The sequence below is a fragment of the Megascapheus bottae genome, chromosome 12 (assembly GCF_031878675.1).
Source record: "Megascapheus bottae isolate mThoBot1 chromosome 12, mThoBot2.hap1, whole genome shotgun sequence".
NCBI classification, from domain to species: Eukaryota; Metazoa; Chordata; class Mammalia; order Rodentia; family Geomyidae; genus Megascapheus; species Megascapheus bottae.
The window spans coordinates 26263215-26290916 of NC_143520.1; the positions used below are offsets into that span (position 1 = coordinate 26263215).

The 27702-nt window shown below is 40.1% G+C and overlaps 1 protein-coding gene across 9 annotated transcripts in view; it reads right to left on the reverse strand.

Moving 5' to 3' along the window:
* Positions 1–3274: 3274 nt before the first annotated feature.
* The window catches only part of Fmnl2 (formin like 2), a 274154-nt gene continuing 249726 nt past the window's right edge, over positions 3275–27702 (reverse strand). Inside the window, exons 16-28 of one of the 9 annotated variants that reach the window (XM_090342834.1) lie at positions 24435–24455; positions 22309–22433; positions 21509–21711; positions 19243–19477; positions 17919–17987; positions 17726–17806; positions 15860–15989; positions 14346–14509; positions 13495–13596; positions 12052–12150; positions 11290–11413; positions 7662–7708; positions 3275–5241 (exon numbers count right to left, since the gene is read on the reverse strand). In XM_090342834.1, the coding sequence (XP_090198960.1) occupies positions 5203–5241; positions 7662–7708; positions 11290–11413; positions 12052–12150; positions 13495–13596; positions 14346–14509; positions 15860–15989; positions 17726–17806; positions 17919–17987; positions 19243–19477; positions 21509–21711; positions 22309–22433; positions 24435–24455 (1439 nt within the window). In that variant the 3' untranslated portion in view covers positions 3275–5202. Of the gene's footprint in view, positions 5242–7614; positions 7709–9174; positions 9301–11289; positions 11414–12051; positions 12151–13494; positions 13597–14345; positions 14510–15859; positions 15990–17725; positions 17807–17918; positions 17988–19242; positions 19478–21508; positions 21712–22308; positions 22434–24434; positions 24456–27702 lie in introns of those variants that run through there. The other 8 variants (XM_090342828.1, XM_090342831.1, XM_090342832.1 and 5 more) reach the window with 8 other exon arrangements.

The following is a 27702-nucleotide window of genomic DNA, read 5'->3' on the forward strand; positions in this document are numbered from 1 at the left end:
CTACCCTGCCTATTTGAATTAGATCCAATATAGAAAAAGTTCTCACTATGTCATTTTTCTGCTCATTATAACATGACATAAATTCTTATAGAAAGTGAGAATTACCAAGAAAATGTGAAGTAATGGAATGACTTGTAAGTTTCTTATTGTAGTTTACTCAGAACATCTAAATTTGGCAACAGAATTACCTTGATACCTTCACAAAACCCATGATAGTGAGGATTGGTAATCATGTCAAGTGATTTGGGAGTCAGTGATAAAAAAATATTGGTAGATACTCTAGTGTGATGTTTCACAAAACAATTTAGAATCTGTAAAACATTGTTTTAGATATTTCCATGATGATTTTTAAAATAGACTTCAAATATTTCATTTTTCTATTTAAATAAAAAGTTATTGATGTGTTTTAGCATGTCCTTAAAATAGATTTCTGTAATTTCCTCATAGTCACCTGTGCAAATTATTTGGCCTGAAAGTAGTAGTAAACAAATGGCAACTCCGAATGCAGCATCCTTGCAAATGAAGCAAGTCCCACCTAGCCCAGTACATGTTTTGTTTTTAATTGCCAGAAAGGTAACATAAGGGTGATGGGAAGATTTTATTAAAGTAAGAATTTCCCATGAATATTTCCATCTAAAAGATTGTAAATCTTCAGTTTACTAGACACTGGAATACCTTGTAAGCTTGTTTCTGTTCGTATTGAACATGTGTTTGAACAGGATAGTGTTTTTTTTGTTTGTTTTGTTTTAGATAAAAAGGTTTTATACAGGGGCCCGGAGTTTGGCCTACTGGTAGAGTGCTTACCTAGCATGCACCAAGACCCGGCTTCAATTCCTGGGTACCACATACATAGAAAAAAGCCAGAAGTGGTGTTGAGGCTCAAATGGTAGAGCTCTAGCCTTAAGAAAGCCCAAGGACAGTGCTGAGGCCTTGAGTTCAAGCCCAGGACTGGCAGAAAAAAATAAAGAATAAAAAGGATTTATACATTTCAGTTCCAAGATTATTTAAGAAAATGTTGAGGGTTTAATGGATTAGGTTAGTCCTTTTTTTTAAATCAAAGTCAGAACCTCAAATCTTTCAATACTTTTTTCCCCAGTCCATCATTTTTATGGTTGAAAAGTTGAACAATAAGTAGATGATTTAGCTAGTTAGGTATAAAGGATAACTTTCAATGTTTTAAAGATGTAATCAGTGATCTTATACTTTCAATATGTAAAATTTTTATATCTCTCCAAAAATAACCACAGCTTTTTCATCTTTTGACTTTTGCTTGTGAACAATTCCATGCTTAACATTTGCATAAATGTTCCTGATCTTATGCTAGTATTTAACTAAAAGTGCTAAACAGCCACTTTATTTTTGTACCCCAAAAAGGGAAACACACACACACATTATATATATATATATATATATATATATATATATATATATATATATATATATATATATAATGTGTGTGTATATAAACATATATGTATGCTTATATTCCATGTAAACTAGAACTATTTCTAATCAGATAATATGTAGGGGAAAATGGTCATAAATGCCTTTTTCTAATTCGTAAGATTTTTAAGTCTACTATATAATTCAAATGTGAACTTAAAAATTAAAACTTCAAAACTGTTTTAGAAATTAAAATGATGTACATTAATTCCTTAAATCTGATAATCCCCCCTCCTTGGGAGCTGTATTGCTAACTACCAAGTAGATCTTAATTCATTCTCTAGGTTAAATTATACACATTTCACAAAAAGGCAAAGTATCATTTATTTTTATGGAACTGTGTCCTAAAATGTTTATATTCTCATTTTATACTTCAAATAATTGCCTGTAGCAGCCTAACTTCTCCAGCTGTTTTGACTTACCTGGTAGTCATGTAAACTCCTTGGCAGGGATTTGTCTGTTACATATTACTGTGTATATATCCCAGTGAATGAGGGCCATGCCCAACACATAAGACAACGAATGTAAAAATGTTAGTTGGTCCATGCTCTCGTGTTTCCCACCCTTCGTACGCATCATCTGTATTGAAGGGCTTGAAAGGGCTTTATTGCTATAAACCATATTAACAACTGAATGAAGTCATACCATTTACCTGCAATGAAATGATTGTACTTTTAACTCATCAGAAGTGTTTAGAAGCTTCTTAAGTTCCAACTTAAAAACTAAACTGGTCTCAGTTTGATTATGAAGAGTCAAGGTGACTTGGCAGGTACTTATTTATTGGAGCTAACTTTAAACTGAAGTAGGCATTGAAATGTTTTTGCTTTACATTGCCCATACTTTCCTTAGCCCTCCACTGGATACTGTAAGTTCCTTAATGATACTACATTCTCAGACCTGCTTTTGTAAAGACTCAGAACTGCCTTTGTGCTTCTTAACAGAATAGTTTAAGGACAGTTGATTCACTGTTTGTGGTTGGTAACTGATTTGACTGTTAATTTGGTAGTAATGGCTGTAGTTGAGAGACTGGATCATTCACCTTTGTCTACACTGAAATCATGAGTGGCTGATAATCATTTCAGATCCAAACTAAGCTCCTTGCTGATGCTATCCTGTGCTGTTCCTTGTTTTAGCTATCTCAATGTGTTACTTATAAGCATTGTTTACATTTGGGGTAGGTGTTACTATTTTTGTCTACCTCTCCAAATGAATGGAGCACATATGCACTGGGAAAGGCAAGTTATGGGGAAGGGGAACAAGGTTTCTACCATCTGTTTTTAGTTACCAGATTTTCACTTGTTTTATATATTGTTCTGATGTAAAGACCCTCACAGGCATAGACCTTTTGTAAATACATATACTAGAAAAACTGGCATATTTTACTAAATAAGTTGGACTATGTGTTTTTTGTTATGCAGCCTCAGGCAGCAATGTGAGCTGGCAAAACGCCCACAACTGTTCTTGGTATCTGCTGCTGCTTGTTAGATGCCTTCATATATCAAAATGCCCTTCCTGCATTTATTTTACCTTCATGTGATAGATACAAGATACAAATTAATTGTGATAATAAATTCATCTTTGTAGATACTTCTAATAGTAAAAACTAGAAAGGCAGCAGAATGGGATACAAACAAGAGTTTTGTTTTATTAAATACTAAATAACTAAGTGTGATTTATAATATAAGTGTCAGAAGTATATTTCCAAGGTTAGATACGTAGTTTTGTGGAGGAAAATCTGGGTATAAAGTCCTATCATGTGCTGAGCTGAGTCCAGAGCCATGGGGTCTGCAAGGAGCTTTATACACCGTTGAAAGACTACAGTGTTACAGAATAGTAGTGTAAATAGTTTTATTTGCTCCTCATATGGCATGAAAAGACCAGAAAAGTAGCATGAATTGCTTTTAGAAAAAATTTCTAATATTGCTAAGAAGCAGGCCCATTAATAAACAGAAAAGAACATGCCAACATTATTGTCTATTTGTACACTAATAGGCAACTATTTTAACAAATGCATACCAGCATTGACCTTTACAAAACAGCTGCTTGAACTAATGTTCCAACTATTTGGCTTATAATTCATGATTAAATAGCTATTTTCACCAAAATGCATGTTGATGTATCAGAAAGACAACATCTTGGCATGTTCTTTTTAAAGTACACATGGGAATGTGCCAGGTGGCAGCTTAAAAGTAATCTGTAAATAGGTACTAAGGTGAACTGTAACTGATCTCTAAACTGTCCTTGTAGTTAAATATATATATTAAAAAAAACTATAAGTTAAAATAACATTCAGATTGTATAGCATAGGGTGATGCATTTTTAAACAATATTTACAGTATTACCCAGAGGCTTAGGTGAGAATTAAAGAAAAGTGTAAAAACCATAAAAAACGGCACCAATTTTATAGCAAAATATCTGTACATTTAGAGATCATGTAACTACACATCCAAGGAATGGGGGCCTTCACCAAGAGGTTCACATGAGCACAACATAAAATAAGATTCAGTGGTTAAATACTATACAATAAACTTTACAATTAAAATATCAAGATGATGGTAAGCCAGAAGCAGAAATGTATATTATATGAAAAGTACAAATTTAGTTTGAGTCCAGTTTTTTACTTTGGAATGGGTCCAGTGCCTTGCCAGAGAGAAATGTAAAAGTAACAGGTCAACTATTTAGCCCCTTCACAAACAGTTTAAACTTAATCCTAATGTTAATATGCAGTTCTTAATCAGTGAAAGCATAAACAGTTCAGCTTCAATATATAATGCCAAGTATGTCAGTATTCCCCAGTTTAAAAAAGGAAAGAAAAAAAAAACACTGCGATTGTCAGAGAAAAGCCAGGTTCCTAATACTGCTAGCAGATGTGGTTTATGGAATGTTTACTGATAGAGCTAGTATCTCTAACAAGGCACCAATTTCTATCCTCAAGATTAACCCATAATAGTCTCCAGAAAACCTAATAATGATTACTGAGATGTTAAGTTTTAGTGCTAATTAAATAAATACATTTTATTTAAAAAGCTGCCCCTAGCTTAAGAATGCAGTACTACAAATAAGTCTTAGCATTTTATGCTATTATCTTGCAATCATACCAGTGAATGTCACCCTCTACAGCAGTAGAGCATGAAACTGGAGACAGATTTGAGGGACTATCTCTGTGCCACTGTAATTGCATCCTGTTTGCACTTTGCTAAGGCTTGGTAATGAAAGGACTCCATCATGTTTCAAGTCCTTAAAAATACAAAGTTGATGGATATGACTGGAACACAGAATTCTTTAGAAGACAGCAAAGGAAGCCTCTAGCAGATACATCCATGTTATTTACAACTTATCAGGAAACCAGGGTGGGCCATTATGGAACAATCACAATGGCAAGTAATGAATTTAATAGTAAATTTACATTTTGGTTAAAAAACAGAGTAACATACTGTTGCAAAAAGATACCTAATCAAATCAAATCCTATTGCTTTGATTAATCTGAGCAGGTACTTCCATTTTTAGGCACTTGTTAACAGGGGTTGAAAGGAGAACCCATTGTTTTAAGATTCCTATGTGTTTGCTAAATCTGAGCCCTTAATATTTTTGTCTTGTGTTCAAGGCTGCAGTTAAATGGTAGCACATAAAGTTCATGAGGGCAGTTCCATTCCCACACACCCTCTATTCACACAGGCAGGTCTCAAGTTCACATGGTTATTTCTGCACCATTAAGAGAACGCAGGTTCTGATCATCAAAGCGTCGCCTGACACTCCTCCTCACCGCATCGGCCCGTCTGTATGGTTGGTTTCTAAGATCTGTAAAGAGAAGAGTGCCAATCAAAGACCAGCAAACTCTAGTATGAGTAAACAAAGACAAAGGCCGCTTGCAGCCCATCAAAGCAGCTTGTGAGAAGATAGTCTGCTAATGAGCACTTGAAACTCATTGAACAATGAATCAAGACATTTGCTTTCAATATTTACAGTAAAATAAGATGTAATACTGGTAGGATTCTGGGACTTGAAGAGGAAAATATATAGATTACTTCTGTCACTGGCCAGAGTATCTAGTTTGTCTTATTTTGAATTGTCTTCATTAGAAGCAGCTGAGTGTGGTTTAGCTTTTTGCTTTTTTGGAAGCCTGAATATCAACAATACTTACAATAAAAGAAGAAACCTCAAGGCCTTAGATTGCAACACATGTTCCATTGTTCACATTCTATTAAAGTAGGTCATGTGTCATATGTGTGTATGTTAATTACAAGCAGTGTTCAAACAATACATTTCCTCCATATATTCTTCTACCTCTCAATATTTTTGTGTTTTTCAACAAGAAAAATGGGTCCTCCATTTTCCAGTTTATGTTGCTAATGTAAAGCAGATTTTTTCCCCCTTTTTTTAATGTTAAACAAAGCTAAGTGGCTCATGTCCGTAATCCTAGCTACTCAAAAGGCTGAGATCTGAGGAGGATAGTTTGGAGCCAGCCCCATGCAGGGAAGTCTGAGACTCTCCAGTAACACAGAGCTAGAAGTGGCGCTGTGATTCCAGTGGTAGAGCACTAGCCCTGAGCAAAAGAAGTTCAGGGACAGTATTCAAACCCTAGGGCTGGTACAGATATACAAAATTTTATGAAAATGACAAATTTAAGAGCCAGGGGCTAATGGTTACTCAGGAAGCTGAGTAAAGATCATGATATGAAGCCATTCCAGAGACTTGTGTCCAATTAGCCACCCCCAAAAAAGGGAGAGAATGAGGGATGAGTCCAAGCCGTATTTCCAGCAATAATAAAATAATGCATTCTGGATCAAGTAACTGCTCTAATGGATGAAGTGGGATGAACAGTTTTATGTAAAGGCCTTGAGAAATATAGCAGGCAGCCAAGTTATCCAGCATAGAGCTTCCTTTTGGTGGAAGCAAAGAAAATGCTGTAGACATTAACTGCTCTCTTTGTCTTAAGAATTTATTGACGTATAAGCTTAATGTTGACTACTTCTAAGAAATATCCACCTTCAGGGGCAGGGAGTTTGGCCTAGTGGTAGAGTGCTTGCCTAGCATGCATGAAGACCCGGGTTCGATTCCTCAGTATCCCACATACATAGCAAAAAAAGCCAGAAGTGGTACTGAGGCTCAAGTGGTAAAGTGCTAGCCTTGAGAAAGTCCAAAGACAGTGCTCAAGCCCTGAACTTAAGCCTAGGACTGGCAAAAAAGAAAAAAAAAAATATCCACCTTCAGAAAACATGTAAACCAATCTATTTTGAACCAAATGGAACCTTTCCACCTTAAGATGAAAAATGGAGTTAATGAGTCACACTCAGCCTAGGTAACCATCCTATGCCATTATTTTTTTTTTTTGGTCAGTCGTGGGGCTTGAACTCTGGGAGCCTGGGCGCTGCGCCTGAGCTCTGCCCTACCCCTTTAGCCACAGTGCCACTTCCAGTTTCCTAGTGGTTAATTGGAGATGGGTCTCATGGACTTTGAACCTTGATCCTCAGATCTCAGCCTCCTGAGTAGGATTACAGGCATGAGCCACCACTTCCGGCCCTACACCAATTTTTAAAATACAGATATTGAAGTTGATAATTAACAAAAACCAAAGCTTCTGGTTCTCTTAAAAAATTAGGCAATACTGAGTCCACATTCCTGCATGGGAAAAGCGAGCTGTTAACTTTCTGGCTGCTAAATAACTGGAATTTGTAATTCTGCCTTATGCTTCCTAAATTCAAGGAAGGAATAATTATACATGTTCTAATCCTCTCAGCCTCTACCTTCTAATCCAGACTAGTCAACTAGAATACCAGATTGTTCTAAGTGTATGCAGCTATATGGTTATTGAGTCCCCTAAGTATTTCTATAAAGATGGTTTTCTTTCAAAGACTGTAGATCATATCCCCTGGCCAGGACCTGCTTCCAACCTCCATATAAAAGGAGTTAAGTGGGTAATTTGAAGAGGATAAGGGAAGGAAAGCCTAGTACCCCAAACAAATACAATCATCAGTAAACACCCTTGCCCCAGCCATCACACATGAATATGGAAATAGGCCGAGGAATAGTCCGATAGAAAGAAACGGCCTCAGATCTTTGCATGTGAGGTTCAAAGACTTCTTGGTCAGAGTCTCACCAGTATTACCCTTAGCCATCAATGAAAACCATTGATCAGAGAGAGGAGGAAGCTAAGTAAAAAGGGATGCTTGCCAGCTCTGTGTATCCTCCACCACCGGTGTGCTAGAAGAAATCCTTACCCTCGAGTGAACATTTGGAAATTTAGTGATATTATTCTTCTTTAAGGCTAAACAGAAAACAAAAACACAAAATGATGGTTAAGTAAAAATGGGATGAAAATGGAAAGCAACTCAACTTAGTGCTTAACATTCCCAGGCATGTTAGCCAACAGAGAAGGGAGACCATTACTATAAGTAGTGTTAGATATAACAAGTGAAAGATAAGTGTCTTCCCACCCAGCTCTCTGACTTCCCACTTCCAAGCTGCTTTGAAGATTGGCTCCCGAAAGACATACAGCAAAACTTTAGAACAAACAGCCTTGGCAGATGACAGTTTCTAGCCTGTTAATAAGCACTGGTGGGTAAGTACACTACAGAGCAGGCAAAGGCACTATGTCTTTTGGTATCTTCAAAGACCAACACAACAGATACAATTCATGAATTATTATGTCACAAAATAAACATCTTATTCCATGTCAATTGCAGCCTGAAGTCAATCAATGGCTATTCCCAGTTGGACTTATTTTGTATTTTCCTAACCAACCAATTATTGAGAGAAGACTATTCCCTTAAAGCATAAAAAATGAAGCTCAGGTTTGATTGGCTTTTTTTTTTTTGAATTATGAGAAAAGTGGCCTTTTCCAACTGTATTTGTTATGGGTGTTTTGGGTGCCAGCATCCTGACCAAAAGAAGCAGGTCCAGATAGGACCACATCACAGAAGACAGACTTGCTTTGACATGGAACAGAGCGACCAGTAGAAGCATGAAGACAAAGATGACAGCCAGGAGCTGTTGCCCTTGTGTTTTTCACTCCCTGCCTTGCAGCTCTGCTCCAGCGTAGAACTGCTAATAGCTCAAGTTGGGCATGACAGTGAATGGAGGTAACAGATCATGATGGCGTATCACGAAGCTGTGAATTGCCAATGTCAGCAGACACCGGCTGTTAGATCAAAAGGGCTCCAGTCATAAGCCCGTCTAATGAGGTCTATCGCACTTTGGATTATGTGAGACAGTTGACAAAAGGCCCAACTGGCACAGTCCAGTCCCTTCTGAAAATGCAACACTTTCTGAGCCCTTCCAAAGCATGTTAACTGAATAAAATGAGAGGTTGTTGTAATAGTATAAACCTATTAGAGCACAGTAGGTACCCAATAAATAAGCTCAGTATTTACTATTAATGTAGTTTTATTAAAGTAGTTGCACAATATACACGCCATCACTTGGTTCCAATCCTGATTCTCAAATCATTTCTGATAATTTCTGAAAGCAGTTCTATTAACTGTCACATGCTCCAACAATGCAGATACATAATGTACTCAAAATGGCAATGCGTGCACCATTGTAACTGAGAGGAAAAACCATGCAGCATGAAGACAACACAAATGCAATACGATGGAGATGATGGTTCCATGCTAACATGTTAGCCGGCCCTAACACACGCATGCGTGCGCGCGCGCGCGCACACACACACACACACACACACACACACACACACACACAAAGGGGAACATAAGTCAAAAAACCTGTAGCAACCTTTTAATAGCATCAGGTGAGAAAGAGCAATAGTTTAGTAATGGTATTCCTCAGTGAGAACAGGTTCGCAGAAAAACCGAGAGCCACGCTTGGCCGTTCGAGCAGTAAAGGGCACAGTCTTCAGCACTGCATTGAAAACGACAGCCAGACAACATAGACACAAGAGGGTGAAAAGCCACGCTCTACTGCATTAGTACATGGTTAGTGCTTTGTTAATTAAACCTGGGGCTGCGGGCAAGGGGAAAGGCAACCTTACACTCCAGTTAGTTCAGAGAGCTTAAGGGGTTTGGGGGCAGAAAATGGAAAATATTCCAAGAAGAATACATTCAACTCTGGTAGCCTAGGGAATTAGGTCAAGCAAACATTGTAATTTTACGACATTTGTAAAACGTATCAACATTTCCTAAGCCAGATGTCATGGAATGAAAGAGACCTGAAGTTAATGCCTAGGCACATTGTTTTCCTACCTTACTGTGGCACTGGGACTAAGTGGCACTTACTAAGAGGGAGGAGAGCTGCTCTGGCCTTGGTGTGGAGTTTCTCAGTGTGAAAGGAGAACATGCTAGGCAAGGGGACTAGGCAGAGGCCACTGCAAGCCCCTGCCTGTACACTGAGATACCACTACCACACGTGTGACCACTGACTTGCCACACTGGTTCACACTGCTTTTATCTGGTCAAGGAATTCAAGATTGATTTTTTTTGGTCTATCTAAATGCATCTATCTACTTAATTTTCCTTGATCTGAGCCTGTGAAAACTGTTTAAGTTAAGGGATTGGAGATCCACATTTACCATGTTGATGAGACCCAAATAAAAAACAATGGAAATTTGCAAGTTATATATAGAATAACTGGTGCAAGGCTCTGGTGGCTCATGCCTGTAATCCTAGCAAATCAGTAGGCTGATATCCAGAGAATCAAGCAGGCTCAGGAAGAAAAGCACAAGACACTTCATCTCCATTTTTGCACAGCAAAAAGACTGGCTGGAGACATAGCTCAAGTCGTATAGCACCAACTGAACAAGCAAGTAAACCAAGCAAACATGAGGCCTTGACTTCAACCTCCTGTTTTGGGGGGAAGGGGAATAGAGTACCATAGGGTGGGGGGGAATGGGGAAAAAAGGTAGATAGTACAATTGGGAATGCCTAGATTTTGATTAAGGAGTTGTTAGGCTTGGGGTGTGTGATAATGATACTGTGAGTTGTTAGGGTGTGTGATAATGATACTGTGAGTTGTTAAAAGAGTCTGTATAGTTGAAAGACACAAATATTTCCAATTGAAATAGTAAGTCTTGAGTGTGCTTCAAGGGGCTGGGAACAGATAGTTAAAGTACAAATGTAATAAAACTGGCCATAACTGGTCACTGTGGGACTGAGTGTGAGCCCACACAGGAACACGGATTCTGCTTTCTACACAACTCTGCCACAATACAGCTATGTCCCCAAACAACTTAAACTGAGGACACAGCTCAGTGGTAGAGTACATGCCTAACATACTTAAGATTCTGGGTTCAAAACCCAGCAAAGCACATACAAACACAAAACAATTCCTAGCGGATCCCCAAATCTTGGACTAGAAGCCTGTGGGAATCATCCAAATCAAAGTACTGGGCCCCAATTTCCACCTGAATTCAGTTACTTTGAATGAGTTTAAAAGGCTTTTTAAAAAGCATGCTAGAAAGTCTTGTATTCACCAGGCAGTAGTGATTCAAGGCTACTAGCCTTGAGCAAAAAAAACAAAAACAAAAACAAAAAACAAAAAAACTCAAGATAGCTTCCAGGCCCCAGAGTTCAAGCCTAAGTATGGATGGGGAGAAAAAAAAAAGAAGCATCCGCCAATATGTACTGTAGTTAGCCACAAGAAGGAATATGGAATATCCAAAACAGTGGAAAACCATTGGGAGATGGACCCCTACTGAAACTACAGGCTTTCTTACTGAGAAATAAGGAGAAATATGCAAGATTTTTCAGTGATAGGGAAGTGTAAGTTGACATTCTAATATGGCATAATTCTGGATCTGACAGTGAACTAAAGAACTTGTAAGCCCTTGGTCAAAAGCTGCTGTGTATTCTGCGCACAGTCCAGTTTAAGGGTACAGGGAGGAAGCACATTTACCTGTGATGATATCTTCAATAGCTCCATCCTTCCCCTCATAAACATGTCTGTTATCTTTCACTTGTCGCCTTCTCAACTCCGCTATTAACTCCTGCTGCTGCCTCTTTGATTTATGGGAAGGAGACTGGGAAGAAAGAAAGGCAAAGTTTAGTGAGGCCAGGGTCCACTGGGAGTTCTGAAAAAACTCAAAATGTGCCTGAGCTTTATTTTAATAAGCACCCTCTGCCAAAAGTACATACAGCACCAACTCAAACTCTGCTCTAAATGGCAAAAATCCAGTAAGTGTTTGGAAAGATAAGAGAAAATCTCTCCCAAGAATACACAAAAACCTCTCCAGGCTGTGATGGGAACGCTGAGCGCTGCAGCCACAGATGCAGCTGGTAATAATCACAGGCTTTTCAAACACTGGAGGGAAGGCTGTCCAACCTCTGCTCCTCACCCATATGCTGCCCTTCATGAAATGCTTCCTCACAACAACCAAGACCCCAGCAGTCACCACCATCAGCATGGAAATCTCACTGGACACAAAAGTCTCCAGTCACGAGGTCAGCTGGTATGGCCACCATATCCAACTAAGACATAAATTCCACATCTCTATAAACAAGGATATGCTACACGAGCATGCTCATTCCAGTGTTGCTGAAGTAAGTGATGAAAGATTCTGCCTATGAAGCCAGGGGCAAAGTGTAGAGGACATTGTACATCCTCCTGCTGTCATTCCTCTCTGCCTCACCCATGCCATCTCCCAGCAACCCTTCCTACCTTTGGGTCTTGCTGCTCCATCAGAGCTTCTTGCTCCAGCAGTTTTTCCATGAGAGCCTGTTCCTGCTTTTTCCTCAGCTCATTTTCATCTTCTGCTTGCTGAAGGGGCAGAAAAATTTACATAAATTAGAATGACTGCACTCAAGATTATAAAAGCCATTCTCCAGGGCCAGGAGTTTGGCCTAGTGGTAGAGTGCTTGCCTAGCATGCACGAAGACCCGGGTTCGATTCCTTGGTACCACATGTTTAGGAAAAGCCAGAAGTGGTGCTGAGGCTCAAGTGCTAGAGTTCTAGCCTTTACAAAAATCCAAGGACAGTCCTCTGGCCCTGAGCTTAAGCCCAGGACTGGTACAAAAAAAAAAAAAAAAACTGTTCTTCAGAGTTCATAGCATCAAGTGAGTGGATGTAAGCATGGGGCTTCTGCTCTTCATTCATGTCACTGTTTCATTCTGATTCTGGATTTCATTGTCCAGGGATGGCACATCTTCAAAAGCTGGAAACTGAGGTTCACTCATGCAGAATGCGTTTCCTGCCCGATGATCTCCCTGGTTTGAATGGCTACTACGCCCCGGTCTACAGGATGCATGGACACCCACCCTTTTGGCTGCTATGCTTAGTGACTGTCATGTGTTAGTTTTGAGTCTGGTAACTTACTACAGTTTCTCTGAAAGCAGGATCTAAGACTCCTCTGCCTTTTGTCTCGTTTCCTATAGTGGTCTTGCAGGACTCCCCTACCCTCACCCCTTTCCAAAGGAAGCCATACAACTCAGGAGAAGACATGAATTCAGCCCTTTCCAGCTAACACTCTTGAGGTGATCTCCCCGAAGAGACTTTTCTTAAACTATGAATAGATAGAAAAAGATCATCTAGGGCTGAGGTATAAATCACAGATTCTGGGCCTCGCATCTCAGTGTTTATCAGCAGTAGCAATGTTTGGGCGGGGAGGGGTTATTTCTTTAAGGTATTTTTTTGTTTGCTAGTATGTGCAGGGCCTGCCTGCTGCTTGCCTGCCTGCCTTCCTTCCTTCCTTCCTTCCTTCCTTCTTTCCTTCCTTCCTTCCTTCCTTCCTTCCTTTCTTTTTTTTCCCTTTCTTTCTTTCAGTGCCAGAACCAGAGTTTAGACTCAAGGACTTATAGTTGCTCAATTTACAGCCTGGCTCTTTGCAGGTTATTCTGGAGATGGGAGGTTCAGACATTTCTGCCTGGGCTGGTCTGAGCTTTTATTTTGGGGCTGGTAGCCACACTTGGAAAGGGGAACTACCACAACCTGAGAACTCCTGGAAGCTCCTGGCCTCCACAGAGCCAAAGCTTAATGTCTGTCACCCACCTCACACACTGGCTGCCCAAAGTAGCCCAAAAGCCTCTGTAGAGCAGCTTGGGTGGACAGGTTATTGCCTGACCAGTAACAACAAGAATACATGTAATGGAAGCCCCTCCTGTTTACCTTGTAGGCTTTCACGAACCGGACAAACACAGGAAAGAAGACAGACGGAGGTGTTGTCTTGGGGTTTTCTCCAAAATACTTCACCACATCATCAAAGGCATCCTGTAAAGAAGCAAATTTCCCTTGACTCTCACCATTTTCCACATTTGCATTGGCTTCTCTGGGAAGAAACAGAAACAAAGCACTGGGGAGGGACAGGAGTTTTCATGGCTTCTCCCCCAGCCTCTCTCATCTTTCATCAACCTCCACAGATGCCAAAGGAGAATTGTAGCAAGATACAGGAAGTCATCACCTGCTGTTTCTGCTTGCACACTTGCACACACACACACACACACACACACACACACCAAGACCAATCTCTTCAATTTCCTAAGGTTACGGCAGAACCCCTTAAACCAAGAAAGTGAAAAGAATCTCAGATGTCTGCCTCAGAACCCCAGCCCCATGTGTCATGCAAGTTGGCATCATATCAGAGGCCATACCATGCTGCCTGCTTTCTGTGACCCCAGCACTTTGATGTTCCTTCCCTGATGACTTGCCTTCATTTTGTTCTGCAGGTTTGTGTACACATCAGTGCTCCCTCTCAGTGTCGTGTAGACTTTGAGGTAAAGATATACTGAAACCTCATACTTTGAGGGCAAGTTTGTACAACTGTAAAAACAGCAGGGCTCGAAGCTTGAAGTAAAAGGAGAAAAGAAAGAGGGTAGCAGGAGGAGCCTATACTTCCACTGGGTTGTTGTACACAACTCTGTAATACTACATGAAAAACCCATCCTCTGAAGTAAGAGGAATGAAACATTCTCCCATCCCTACGCCATGAGTAGCACTAAAGTATCACTTTGTTCAGCTACCTGTGCAATCTTGGCATCGTCCTGCAGCTTCTTCAGCTTCCCCTCATTGTGGACAATGAATTCCTTGAGCAGCGTGTTGTGGTCATGCATGGTGTACTCTCTCTTGGTCAGGTCCAAGCCCCTCTGTAGCTCCTTGACATCCAGTAGAACATTCTCAAGAGAGACTGAAGCATAGAAAACAATGTTTCAGTGAACTTCTATGGAAGTCAAAACCACAGCACATCAATATTTGCTTAGATTTACTCAGGGCCATTCAATCTAGTTCCTAGCTTTTATTTTTTTATTTTATTTTATTTTTTTGCCAGTCCTGGGCTTAAGCTCAGAGCCTGAGCACTGTCCTTGGATTTTTTTCTCAAGGCTAGAGCTCTACCACTTGAGCCTCAGTACCACGTCCGGCTTTTTCTAAGTATGTGGTACCAAGGAATCGAACCCGGGTCTTTGTGCATGCTAGGCAAGCACTCTACCACTAGGCCAAACTCCCGGCCCCATAGTTCCTAGCTTTTAACATAGGGCTTCTAATATAAATAATAGCAAAAGTGGTGGCTATCAAGAATTGCAGTAAGTACTTTATAGGTATTAATTATCCCTAAAATATACAGTGAAGTGGAATAGGCCACAGAAATCTAAATTCATAATAAACACTGGCTGTTTACGGTTCCAGAACGCTATCTGAACACTATGGCCTGTAACTAACTCAAAGGCCAATTTGCATATCTTTCTTGTACAACTCTCAAGGTTCTCTTTTATAAGATTATATGATATCTATGTGAGAAGTCAGAAGATGTGGGCTTTAGGCCTGTGTCCATTACTCTCTGCCTATATGACCTTTAATCTCTACAAATGACAGTTTCTTTACCTACAGTATACAGATACTGTTACCTAGTACACTCCAACTTTCTTAGAATTACTGATCACTTAGATGAGAAAACGCTGTCAGAGCACAGCAACAACCACAAAGAGTGGTAGTTTAAGCTAGTGTTCAGACAACAAAAAAATGTTTAGAGCTGTTTATCTCAGTAGAAACAATGGTACACAATCAGGTTTCTCGTTCCATTTCTCATACAACAGCAACAAATCTAAAAGAACCACCGGTGCATGAGGGAAAAATGCAGGCACCAAAGACCTAGAGAATCACACTTCAGATTGCGCCTGGGAGTGGGCATCACATCACAGTGTGGACTTATTGGTACTACCTCTTTACGTATTTCTTACTTATTTGGGGCACTAGTGAACTCAGAGCCTCTCACTTTTCATTCATGGCTGGTGCTCTTTGACTTGAGCCACAGCTTCACTTCCAGCTCTTTGCTGCTTAATTGAGATGAGAGTCTTAAGCTGACTCCTATGATCCCCTGATCTCGGCTACCTAAATAGCTAGGATTATAGGCATGAGCCACCAGAACCTGACTGGTCCTGTCTTTGTAAATGAATTCTGAAGAATTTTCAAGCAAGGAATGGTCCGCCCAAAATTAAAGGCAATAATAACTCAAAGTAACCTCAAGAGCAAAATTAAGTACCTGCAGCAGCTTTTTCCACATAATGAAGCTCATTATAAAATAGAGACACTTGGTGATATTTTTCTTTTACAACATTTGATATATAGTGCAACAGCGTTTGTTTTCTGTCTGTTGACTTTGTGTCTAAGAGCTGTAAACAGATGGAGGCATAGTTAAACACAAGTACAAGAATGAAAGGAGAGTTTCCCACCAGGTGAAATGAACCCCAAGGTGAGTAACAATACACTTTACCCAACAAGTTGGCAATAAACAGTACCAGAAGAAATGTAGGACTTAATGTTTAAATTCAGGGCCTTCTGTTATCGTCTAGCATTTTTGCTCACACCTGGCAATCTATGATGAATCCATGCCTCCACTTCCAGCTTTTTGCTAGTTAACTGGAAGTAAAAGCATCACACATTGTCTGACCAGCCTGGCTCTGGAACTACTGTTTTCAAATCCTAGCCTCCTGAGTAACTAGTATTTTAGATTTGAGCCACCAGTACCCTGTTGTTTGGCTTTGTGTTTTGTTTTGTACAATATGAGAGTTTGAACTAATAACCTTGTGCTTTCTAGACAAGTCATTATACAATTTAGTAAGCCAGCCAGTATTTAAGCAGTCAACGTTGACCCTAAGAATACATCTAGGAATGGGTCGGATTCATAGCCTACTAACATGAATATGCCATTCCTGCAGCTGCTATCCTACCTCCCCTGGCTTCAAAGTGAGAAGACTTTAGTGTTAGAGCGCTCTATAATGAAGGTGCAGGGAAGCAGCAGAAGGGAGAGCCAGCTGGCTCCAACAGACATATGTGGAAGCTGAACACCGCAGAGCTTCTCCACTGCAAGCTTTACATTCCACTCAGCTCTTATCTTACTCCCTAGCTTCAAGTGACTCGAATCAGCTAGACTCAACCCTCCGTGTCCATGTGTGCTGCATCTGTGCACTCAAACAATTACAGATAAAAAATTCTTAGGGGAGAAAAAAAAATGTATTTGTTGAACACAGACTTCTCTTGTCATTATTCCCTAAGCAATACTAGGTAACAATGATTTGGAAATCATTTACATTGTACGATATATTGTAAGAAGGCATAATTTAAGATACAGGAGGGAAGGATAGAGGTTGTATGCAAATACAACACCACATAAGATGGATTTGAGCAACAGAGGACTTGGCATCTATGAAGCAAGGGAGGGGGCACTTGGAACAAGGCTTCACTGATAGGGAGTCATTGTATGTTATACTGAACATGATCTTGTGGGTGGGGCCTGTAATGTACAGCCTGGACACTCTACAAATAACCACATCTCTCCTCTCTCTCACAAGGAAGGCACATTAGGACCACACTGGGTTCCACAGAGAATTTACTCTACGGCTGTTAATGTGACTCCGAAAAGAATAGTGATTTCACCCATGTCGAAAACAACAAATTATCATGAAATCCCTGCATTGTATGTTCCGCTTTCTTTCCTAAACACAAAATTATTCCACTGTCTGAAAACACTCTCCCCAAGTATATACATAGCCGAATGTAGTTCACTGCATTAACTATTATTCCAGCTTTCCCACAATGCTTTCCCACAATACTGGACCTTGAAATTCTTGCCAATTATTTGCAATTATAAACAAAGTCTATCATTTATAATTCAAACTCCTCAGAAAAGATTCTGGGTGAGGCATATGAGTATTCCTAAAGTTTTCTCATCTTTCCCATCAAATAGTACATCAGAATTCATTTTACCAAGTGATCTTCCTTCCACAAGCAGAAAAAATTCATCAAAACCCCTTCAATAACCCTTAAGAGCACCTCCCCCCTCCCAGGGCTTAATTTCTGCCAGCTGTTTGTCTTCACAGCTCTCTCTCATGCCTTGTAGTTCACACACCAAATCTAAACTCTGAAGTTTAAATCCATAAACTGCTCCTCGTTTGCTGCTATTCATATAGTTTCCAAGGGCCAAGATGATCTGCAAAGAAAGGAAACAAGAGAGGCCCATGAGGACAGCTTCACAGGCTTTGGAAGACATCTGATGAAGCAGCTCTCCATATGCATGCATATACAAGGAAGATTTCACTTGCCTCCAGAATTTTCTTGAGTTTTTGGGATGACTTTATAGAGACAGATGCTGCTATAATTGCATGCAGTTGCTAGAGTCCAATCATGGGATGCAAGAGGGAATGAAAAAGAAAGACATATTAAAAATGAGAAACTAATTGGAAACTAAAAGCTAACACAAGAAAATAGGACCTTTAAGTTGTAATAATGAGATTCTGTTTCTACTAAGTATAACAAATGCACATGACAGACTGGGCTTAGGTAATCACATCATTACATGCAAGCTGTTCTCAAAAATCATTTGCGTAACAAGTAATAAACGAACATAGAAACTTGGCTATCACAAAAGCTTAACAAAGAATCAAGAAGTCTGTTCTAGCAGAACTCAATTCCCTGTCCACTATCCCTCAGCACAAACAGGATGTGTGTTTGTGTATGTGTGCACGTTCACACACACAGGAGTGTGTGTGTGTGTGTGTGTGTGTGTGTGTGTGTGTGTGTGTGTGTGTGTGTGTGTTTACTGGGGCTTGACCTCAGGGCCTTGTTGTAGCTTAGCTTTTTCATTCACAGCTGGTATTCTTCTACTTGAGCCATGCCTCCCCCTCTTGCTTATTGATGGTTTACTGAAGTATCTCTTGGATTTGTCTGTCTTCTGCCAGCCTGTCTATGAACCCTGATTCTCAAAACTCCCTCTCCTGAGCATCTAGGATTATAGGCATGAATCAGCTACAATGTATACTTTTAAATCAGTGGGGCTGTCTAAAACTGGAACAAGAATGAAGTTCTCAGAACATGTTTTTAACAGAAATGTTACTATAAGCAGAAATTAATGAATTTCATTTAAAAATAAAGCTGGGAACAAATTGAAGTTGATGACATTTATGTCTCCCAGATGGGAGGATAGCTTACTACTGTTTGTACATCACCACAAAATAATGTAACAAATTTCCAATAAAGAAAAAATCCTATGATAACATTAATGCTTCAAAAAAAGCTTATAAACCCTGCTCACTATGAATATGCACTTTAATTCTTGCCAACACAGCCAGAGACTACTACCTTCAGCTGACAACCAAGTTTTAAACAATGGTTTTCCTTGGTTTCCATACTGAAGTGTCTTCTGAGAAACAGAGGACATCTAGACACAGAAAACAGCATTCTCCAGGGAGAATAACAGCACAAAATAGAGAAGTCCACCATTTTTCAACTGAATGGCATACACAAGAAGAGAACTGAATTAAAAATGTAATCTACAAAGTGACTGGAGTCCTCAGAGACAGTTATACTTATAATTCCAGACAGACTTAAACGTAAGTGACTCTCCCCTGCCAGAGCTGGTCCACTCACAGGGGTCAGCATCTGAATGCTCTCTGCGAAGTTCCCAATGAAGGCCATGATGGTCATCTTCTGCATGAGCCTCTCGATCTTACTGAACTGCATCATGAAGCGGTCTTCATCCGACAGGTTTTCCAAGGGCTTCCTTTCCCGTTCATACAGCCGGAGAACTTTCACCTCATTCTCAGTTGGCAAGAACCTCATCAAACATTCTACAAAGTCTACAGGCAGTGTCTTCAAGTCAAATCTGAACACAGTGTGGACAGGCCAGTGTTAGAATAAAAACTTAAGCCACGGAAGTTTGGTCTAGTGGTAGAGTGCTTGCCTAGCATGCACGAGGACTTGGGTTCGATTCCCCACATACATAGGAAAAAAAAAAGCCAGAAGCGGTGCTGAAGCTCAAGTGGTAGAGCTCTAGCATTGAGAACGTCCAAGGACAGTGGCTCAGGCCCTGAGCTAAGCCCAGGACTGGCCAAAAAAAAAAAAAAAATTTAAGCCATCCTAACATACCTCTACCCATTCATACTCATCTGCTAAGAAGCCAACAAGGCTCAGTTTCCCACTGTCAGTCCTACTGTAAAGCCCATCTGGGCTCAGTAAGCATCAAGGTATCTATTCTAACTGATAAATGCAGAAAGCCTTGACCTTACCCTATGTGCCACAGTCATATTTTAAAGTTGTAAGTATAGGGAACTGAGGTATCTAAGTTTGTAGAAATCAAAAGTCGGTGAAAAGGAACACTGGAGTCAAAATCCTCCAGCCCTAACTTGCTGGTTATTTTAGAGATGGAGTCTCCAGCCTTTTTTGCCAGGCTAGCCTTGAATCACAATCCTTCAGATCTCAGCCTTGATTAGCTAGTATTATAGATGTGAGCAACCAGCACCCAACTCTTGTTAAAATTTCTAAAATACAAAATTATGAAGATTTTTTTCCCTAAAACACAGTATCATCATGACCACAAAAAGTAGAAAAAATATTCTAACTGCAAAACAAATAAAGCCAATGTCCTTCTCTGTAATTCAAGACTTAAATAAAAACCATTGCCTAAAATATGAACAACAGAATTCACATTTCTTTTGTTATTAATTGAAAAATGCATCTGTGCCATATTTGCATCTGACACTGAACTATATCATTCCACAAATGCCATCAATTTTGTACTCAACAAATCTAGACAAAATCTAGATACTCCAGAGAAAGCTGCCATTTTCTCATTTACATAGGATCTGCAGCACTCAGCTCCACTTTCTCTTTATGTAAGAATGACTGCAGGCTTATATCTAAGAGCAGACTGAGACAATGATGTCACATGCCAGATATTCTTCTAAAATAATCTGTTCCTCCACATTTTCCTTGGGGTATCTAGGTACTAAGTGTCTGTATTGATATTAACAAAAGATGTATTTCAGAGTAGCAGTACATTTTATGTTTTTAAGAAACAGTGACATACTAAAACATGGATTTACTGATTTGAAATTGACTACAAGTATCATCCCCTCAGTATTATGTTAATATTCCAGTTATAACTTCAATAATACAGTTCTACCAAAAGAAAAAAATTGAACATTTTCAAAGGTTAAAGGAATTGTTTTAAAAGAAAAAGGAGAATCTGTTGTTTGCTTGAACTATGAAGAGGAACTTCAATTATGAAAAAAATTCAAAATATATTTTACTGTATTGTTTTCTGTCTTGAAGATTTTGAGTTATAATATTGTTTTCAGATTATTAATTCAAGTATGGTGTGTTTTGAAATGAAATTTCATTAGCTTTTTTTCTTTTTTTTTTTTTTTTGCCAGTCCTGGGCTTGAGCTCAGGGCCTGAGCACTGTCCTTGGACTTTCTCAAGGCTAGAGCTCTACCACTTGGGCCTCAGCACCACTTCCGGCTTTTTTCTATGTATGTGGTACCGAGGAATCGAACCCAGGTCTTCATGTATGCTAGGCAAGCACTTTAACCACTAGGCCAAACTCCCGGCCCCCATTAGCTTTTTTTCTACAATATAATTTTTTGTCATAAAAATCAAATATTGGTTATGGCCCAGTGCCTTGAGTTTTACAAATTTTCCTTTTAAATGCAAGACCTTTTCAACAAAATAGTGTTTGTCATCAGTATGGTAGTAAACTGTGTAATTATAAACAAAAATACATAAAGCTTGAATATAATTATGTAGCATAAAAGTTAAGGTTGTTCACTATGATGGCATCTTAGAATTAAAACTATGTTTTCATTTTCATTTGCAAATTACTAAGATATAACTTCCCAAGAGGACTTGAACTTACACATGAATAGCTTTACAAATTTCATCTGCAGTCTTCCCAGCTTTCCTTAATGTGATGGCGAGATTTTTGGCCCTGTTTGCTTCTAGCAACGTCACTTTGTTTGATCCTTTTTGTGTTGTTTTCTGCTTGCTTGAAGAAAGATCAATTGCAGGGCCCTGGGCTTTTGTTTTGAATATTTCCTCAAATTCATCCACATTTAAGTCCTGGGATACAGAGGAATGATATTGGCAAACTGGATTATATTTAAAATTAGGTCATGGTACCACCCCTTAAACAATTTTCCAAGGGAAGATCTTATGTGTTCTATTATGGATTTTCCTTTGGCCACGCCTTGCCCTGTTCTTACTGGTTTTTGTGAGAAAGCAGGTGAATGTCATAGTTTTACTGACTCTAAACACCCAACTACACTGCATTTGATAACTGGTTTGCATGGAAAACCACCACACACTAATGTCCATCAGACGAGATGATCAGCAAGGTCACTGAATCCTGAATCAACTTAGCTCAACAGCAGGTTTTGATGTTCTTTTATATATTAAAGGGCAGTTGTGTCTAATACGTACTTTGTGTCATACACTAAAGATATTCAAAATGATATTTTAGCTTACCTCTTTTAAAGTGCCAGAACTGTCTTATAAAATTATCCACTTACACTCTTTGATCATATAAATCTATTTCTTCTCTACACCAAGGTATTTGAACATTAGCATTCTATAAGTGATTTGCTCAAGTTAACAGAGCACTCACTTTGGCTTTGCTGTTAGAGAGCACTCCCAATTTCTAACTATGAAGACAGATACCTCCAAAATCCGCTCATCATCGATTTCATTGAAGACTGTGCCATTGATCTGATTGGGCTTCAAAGCGACCCAGTTAAACACTGGCATTCTGAACTTCGTCTTGATTGGCTTCTTAATTTTCACAGCTACAGATGTCAAAGAGAATGATATTAAGGCTCCTCCAAAATCTAGTAACTTATAAGAGCAATCATACAAGAGTCCTTGCAGATGACACTTTAACACTGGAGGAAGGATGGCAAGAAGCATTCAAGCATTCCTAAATACAGAAAACATCATACCCCAGATGGATTTGTCCAGAGCCATTAAAGGTCTTCAACTAGTTGCTGAGGAAATTGTGTTAAAAGCTATCTGAGGAACAGGGATCAAAACAAAATAGAGGGAATCAAGTTCTACTGATGGGGGTTGGGGTACAGTAGAAGGAAGAGGGCTAACTATGAGGACAAAAGAGGATGACTATGGTAGATGTAGTTAATTTGTATGTAAGAAAATAGAACACTGAAACCTGTTGAAATTGTTCTAGGAAAGGAAAGTGGGGTCAAGGAGAGTGATAGAGAGGTTAAATTTAATCAGGATACATTGTATACATGTATAGAACAGTCACAATGAACTGCCTTCTCTTTATACAATCTCAGAAAAGAAAAAGAAAAAAAAAAAAGATGACAGGCCGGGAATTTGGCCTAGTGGTAGAGTGCTTGCCTAGCATGCACAAAGACTTCAGTTTGATTCTTTGGTACCACACACATAGAAAAAAGCCAGAAGTTGTGCTGTGACTCAAGTGGTGGAGCTCTAGCCTTGAGAAAACCCAAGGACAGTGCACAGGCCCTGAGCTTAAGCCCAGGACTGGAAAAAAAAAGAAAGAAAGAAAAAAGATGATGGTGGAAAACCTTCCTAGACATGATGATATATATAATACTCCTCAGGAATGGCTTCAGACCTTTCCCCCCATTTAAAAAAGTTCTCTCCAGGAATCACCTATGTTTGACAGTAGGCAATGCCAGTGAGCCAATTAGAAAAGCTGATACAGAGAGGATAGTATATTTTATAGGCCAGGGGACTGCCAACTCCTCTCTTTTTGAGGAATCAAAAAACAATTGATATCTAATTTAATTTTCATTTATTAATTATAGATCATAAAGAAGTCTTTCAGGACTGCTTAGGTACATACATTCATCTTCATCCTTCTGCTTTGAGTAGGCCAGAACTTGAGCTCTTCAGCACCAAAGAAAACATACCCAAACTTCTACCTGGCTAGCTAGCTGCCTGCTTGCCTGCCTGCTGCCTCAGTTGTTATTTACTAAAAAGGGGACATGGTCAATGCCTCTCATTCCTCCAGAGTTACAAAGGTCATGGAAAGACCAAGAATGTTGTCAGATAAATCCACACAAAAGCATGCAGGAACACAGAAACACAGCTTTTGCCAAGGCTTCTGCAGGCCTTTCCACCAGCAAATGTAGCTCCTTCCTTCCTCACTCTTTCCTTGACGCCTCATCACACTTCACTGTTGTCTATGCTACACAGGAGAATGAGTGTCCTCTGTAGGATGACTGAACAGAAGGTTCTATAGCTTAGTAGTCCATGTGCAGAATCACAATAGGAATTGAGAGGGGTCCTTTTCACCTGAGCAGGATCGTTTCCCTAACTTGGGGCCTAGGGGTGGCAAAGAAGAGAGGGCTGTTCAGATGACCAAGGTCTATGCTCTCCACCCCTGGACATCAGGAGAAGGAAAGCAGCTCTAAGCAGACCATGCTCCACTCAGCCAGTCACAGACAGTGACTGACTTGGCAGCCTCTCTTCACTCATTGTTTCTTTAAAATAAATCTAAGGTATGTTTATAGTTAAAGCCTTGCATCCAAGTAGGGAAATTAAGTCAAAAGGAAAGCTCTTTTGGAGAGGGAAAGGAATATGGCCTATGAAGCCAGTGTACTGTGAGAAGGATGATCATCTCTTCTACAGGTTCAACCAACAGGTGTAGACGAGCCTGGGGTCACCGTCAGCCAGCACCCAGACTCCTCATACACACAAAATGCAATGGACCAAAGTAAGATGGAGTGGGAGGATGTCAAGGCACAGTGTGACCAACAGGAACACATGGCAAATACTCAACACACTTGTGAGGAGCAACCTACAGAAAAGCTTGATTGGCCCATCTTTTGTGGAAGCGCAGAAAGAACAAAGAAAATACAAAAAAAAAATTAGATACGGTTAGAATCAAGTGTCCTAACAGTTCACACACTCAGCCTATAATTTCATGCTTTGTGGACACATTTCACAAGGCAGCACAGAGACAAAAATTCATTTTCAATCAGTCCAGCCTTTCAAAGCTCACTTTTCTTTTTTTTTTTTTTTTTTTTTTTGGCCAGTCTTGGGCTTGGGCTCAGGGCCTGAGCACTGTCCTTGGACTTTCTCAAGGCTAGCACTCTACCACTTGAGCCTCAGCACCACTTCCAGCTTTTTTCTATGTATGTGGTATGAGGAATCGAACCCGGGTATTCGTGCATGCTAGGCAAGCACTCTACCACTAGGCCAAACTCCTGGCCCTGCTCACTTACTTTTTATTAAAATTCTCTTTGAAAGTGGCAAAAAAAAAAAAAAAGAAAAGAAAAGAAAAAAACACTGTGTTCCACTGGTCCCAAGTAGCCATGGTGAACTGTTAGCTATTATATAGGATGTGAGTAATTTCTTAATAAAAGTAACCAGCTACTAACTAATTATTCATTGAGATGATCCAAGTACATCTCAAAGACACAAGAAAGGTCAGAGACAACCCCGTGGTCTGTCATGGTGACCAACCCCAGCAGAGAGATTAGTTCACACTTAAATACCTATTCCACACTACTAACACTTTCTAAAATGCAAAGTAAACTTTCAATTAGACATAACTACATGGTTCTCTTCCTGATTCCCTCCTGTGACACCAATACTCTTGTTCATTGCCCATTGCAGAGATAAGAAACCCATCAATTGTAGACCCAGAGGCATAATGACATCACAGGCTCCAGGTCTCTCAAAACCCTAAGCATTCCAGCTCAGTGCAGTCTGTTGGTTCTACTGGGATATACTGATTGTGTCTAGCTTCTTTGTTCCAGAGAGGAAAGAAAGAAGGAAAGGAATGAGGGAGGGAGGGAAGGAAGGAGAGGAGAGAAGAGAAGAGGAAGAAGAGGAAAGAAAAAGGGAGGAAAGAGAGAAGGAGCAAGAGAACACGTGAGAAAGGGATGGAAAGAAAAAGAGAATGAGAGAGAGAGAGAGAGAGAGAGAGAGAGAGAGAGAGAGAGAGAGAGAGAGAGAGAGAGAGAGAGAGAGAGAGAGAGAGAGAGAGAGAGAGAGAGGGGTGTTTCTCTTACTAAGTATTGAAAATCAAATGAAGAATGATGGTAAAGAAGAGATAAAGGATGGAGAATATGGCTTGGTGGTAGAGGGTTTGCCTAGCATGCTAGCATGCATGAAGCCCTGTACTCGATTCCTTCCTACCATATACACAGAAAAAAACAGGAAGTGGAGCTGTGGCTCAAGTGGTAGAGTGCTAGCCTTGAGCAAAAGAAGTTCAGGGACAGTGTGCAGGCCCTACGTTCAAGCCCCAAACTGGCAAGGAAGAGACGGGGAGAGAAGGAGAAGGGGGGGGGGGCAAGTGAAAGACAGAGGGGGGAGGCAGAAAGAAAGAAAGAGGGAGAGAGAGAGGGAGGGAGGGAGGGAGGGAGAGGGAGAGAGAGAGAGAAGGAGAGAGAGAGAGAGACAGAGACAGAGACAGAGACAGAGACAGACAGAGACAGAGACACAGAGAGAAGATTGTTGCCAATGCCTGATTACAAGCTATCAAAACAGAAGGATCTTGTAATCCTTTTATCTTGTAAGAAAATACCTCTCTTGCCTGTTTAGTGGAAATTATGGAATAGAGTTTCTCCAGTGCCCCCTACAGTCCTCTGCATTGTGGGAGGTACAATAGGGACAACTTCCAACTATGGCCATTCTGAACAGAGCTCTTCACCTTAAACTTGAAGCAGTCAGAAAAACCAACACATTTTTTTTTTAAACTAAGTAACAGCAAGGGCAAAAAGAAATTAATGCCAGGTATGGTGTGTCACAGTCACAAATAATCCTAATTACTCTCAAAAGGACTGCTGTCTGGAACCCAAACTAGGCAAAAAGAAAGACCTTATCTCTATCAATAAGCAGATGCGGTGGTATTTACCGGTTATTAGGGGCATGTATAGGAGAATTACAGTCTGAAGCTAGCCTTGGGTAAAAACACAAGACATTAGATGAAAAATAATTGAAGCAAAAAGGGCTGAGGGTATAGCTGAAGAATAAGGGCTTGGATTCAAACCCAGCAATGAGCAGGAAAGATAAATATTTGAGGAGCAGCAAGAGGAATAATTAGCCAGACAGAGACAGAACATGCTTCTTGGGAAGGAAGCCTTAGACCTGCACACCTCTACCTCTGAGTTCTGTGTTAGAGCTCAGATGAATAGAAGCTGATGCTGAGCACACATGAAGCTTTTGCCAGGGAGAAAAGAAGCCGTTCCAAATGACCCATCACAGCAGACATCTCAGTGAGTGCTCCCTGGGGGGCTACAGGGAAAGCCTAATCTGGGGTCCAGGTGCACAAGGCAATTATGGGTGTCCACACTCAGTCACCATGGGTAACCTGGTGAGGGCACAGGTGCCCACGACTGCCTGTGAGGGCTGTTTATTTACATTCCACAATCCAACAGTTCCACGATGACTCTCCTCCAATTTTTCTCTTCGGAAGCAATAAAAGTTCTAGAAGAAAGTGGTAGACGGGGAAGACCTTGAAGAGTAGAAACAAGCCATGAATTTACTGAGAACATTACTCAGAATGGACTCGGTGACAATTTTCTTAGAAGTCGAGGTGGTAGGCAAAATTGCTATAGGTAGGTCTTCGCCCCACTTTCCCTATCCCTGAAACTCACAGTTACCTAGTGACTGGCTAGTATAGCTGAAGGGACAAAGTCTAGGAAATGTTTATGGTAACAATGATCATTTAGACTTGAAGCAAACAGCTACAGCCTAGGAAGTGGAAGCTGTTAGAACAGCAGCACACAGTAAGCAGAGGCCATGATTCATGAATGTTCTGGAGTGGGCGAGGAAGTAGAATTTAGCTGTCACAGGGATGGTGACTATACAGCCATTCCTAATGCCCATGAAACACCCCCTGATTGGGAAATGGCTTAATATCATATTTAAGATTAAAAATTCATTTCCAAGAGTCAAGACTAAAAACGTAGCTCAACACCAGTGGTTCATACCTACAATCCTGGGTACTCAGAGGCTCTGGGAACATGAGAATCATGGTTCAGAGCCAGCCCAAGTGGACAAATCGGAAGCATGGTTCAAACAGTAGGGTGCTAGCTCCGAGTGAAAAATAACTACATATAT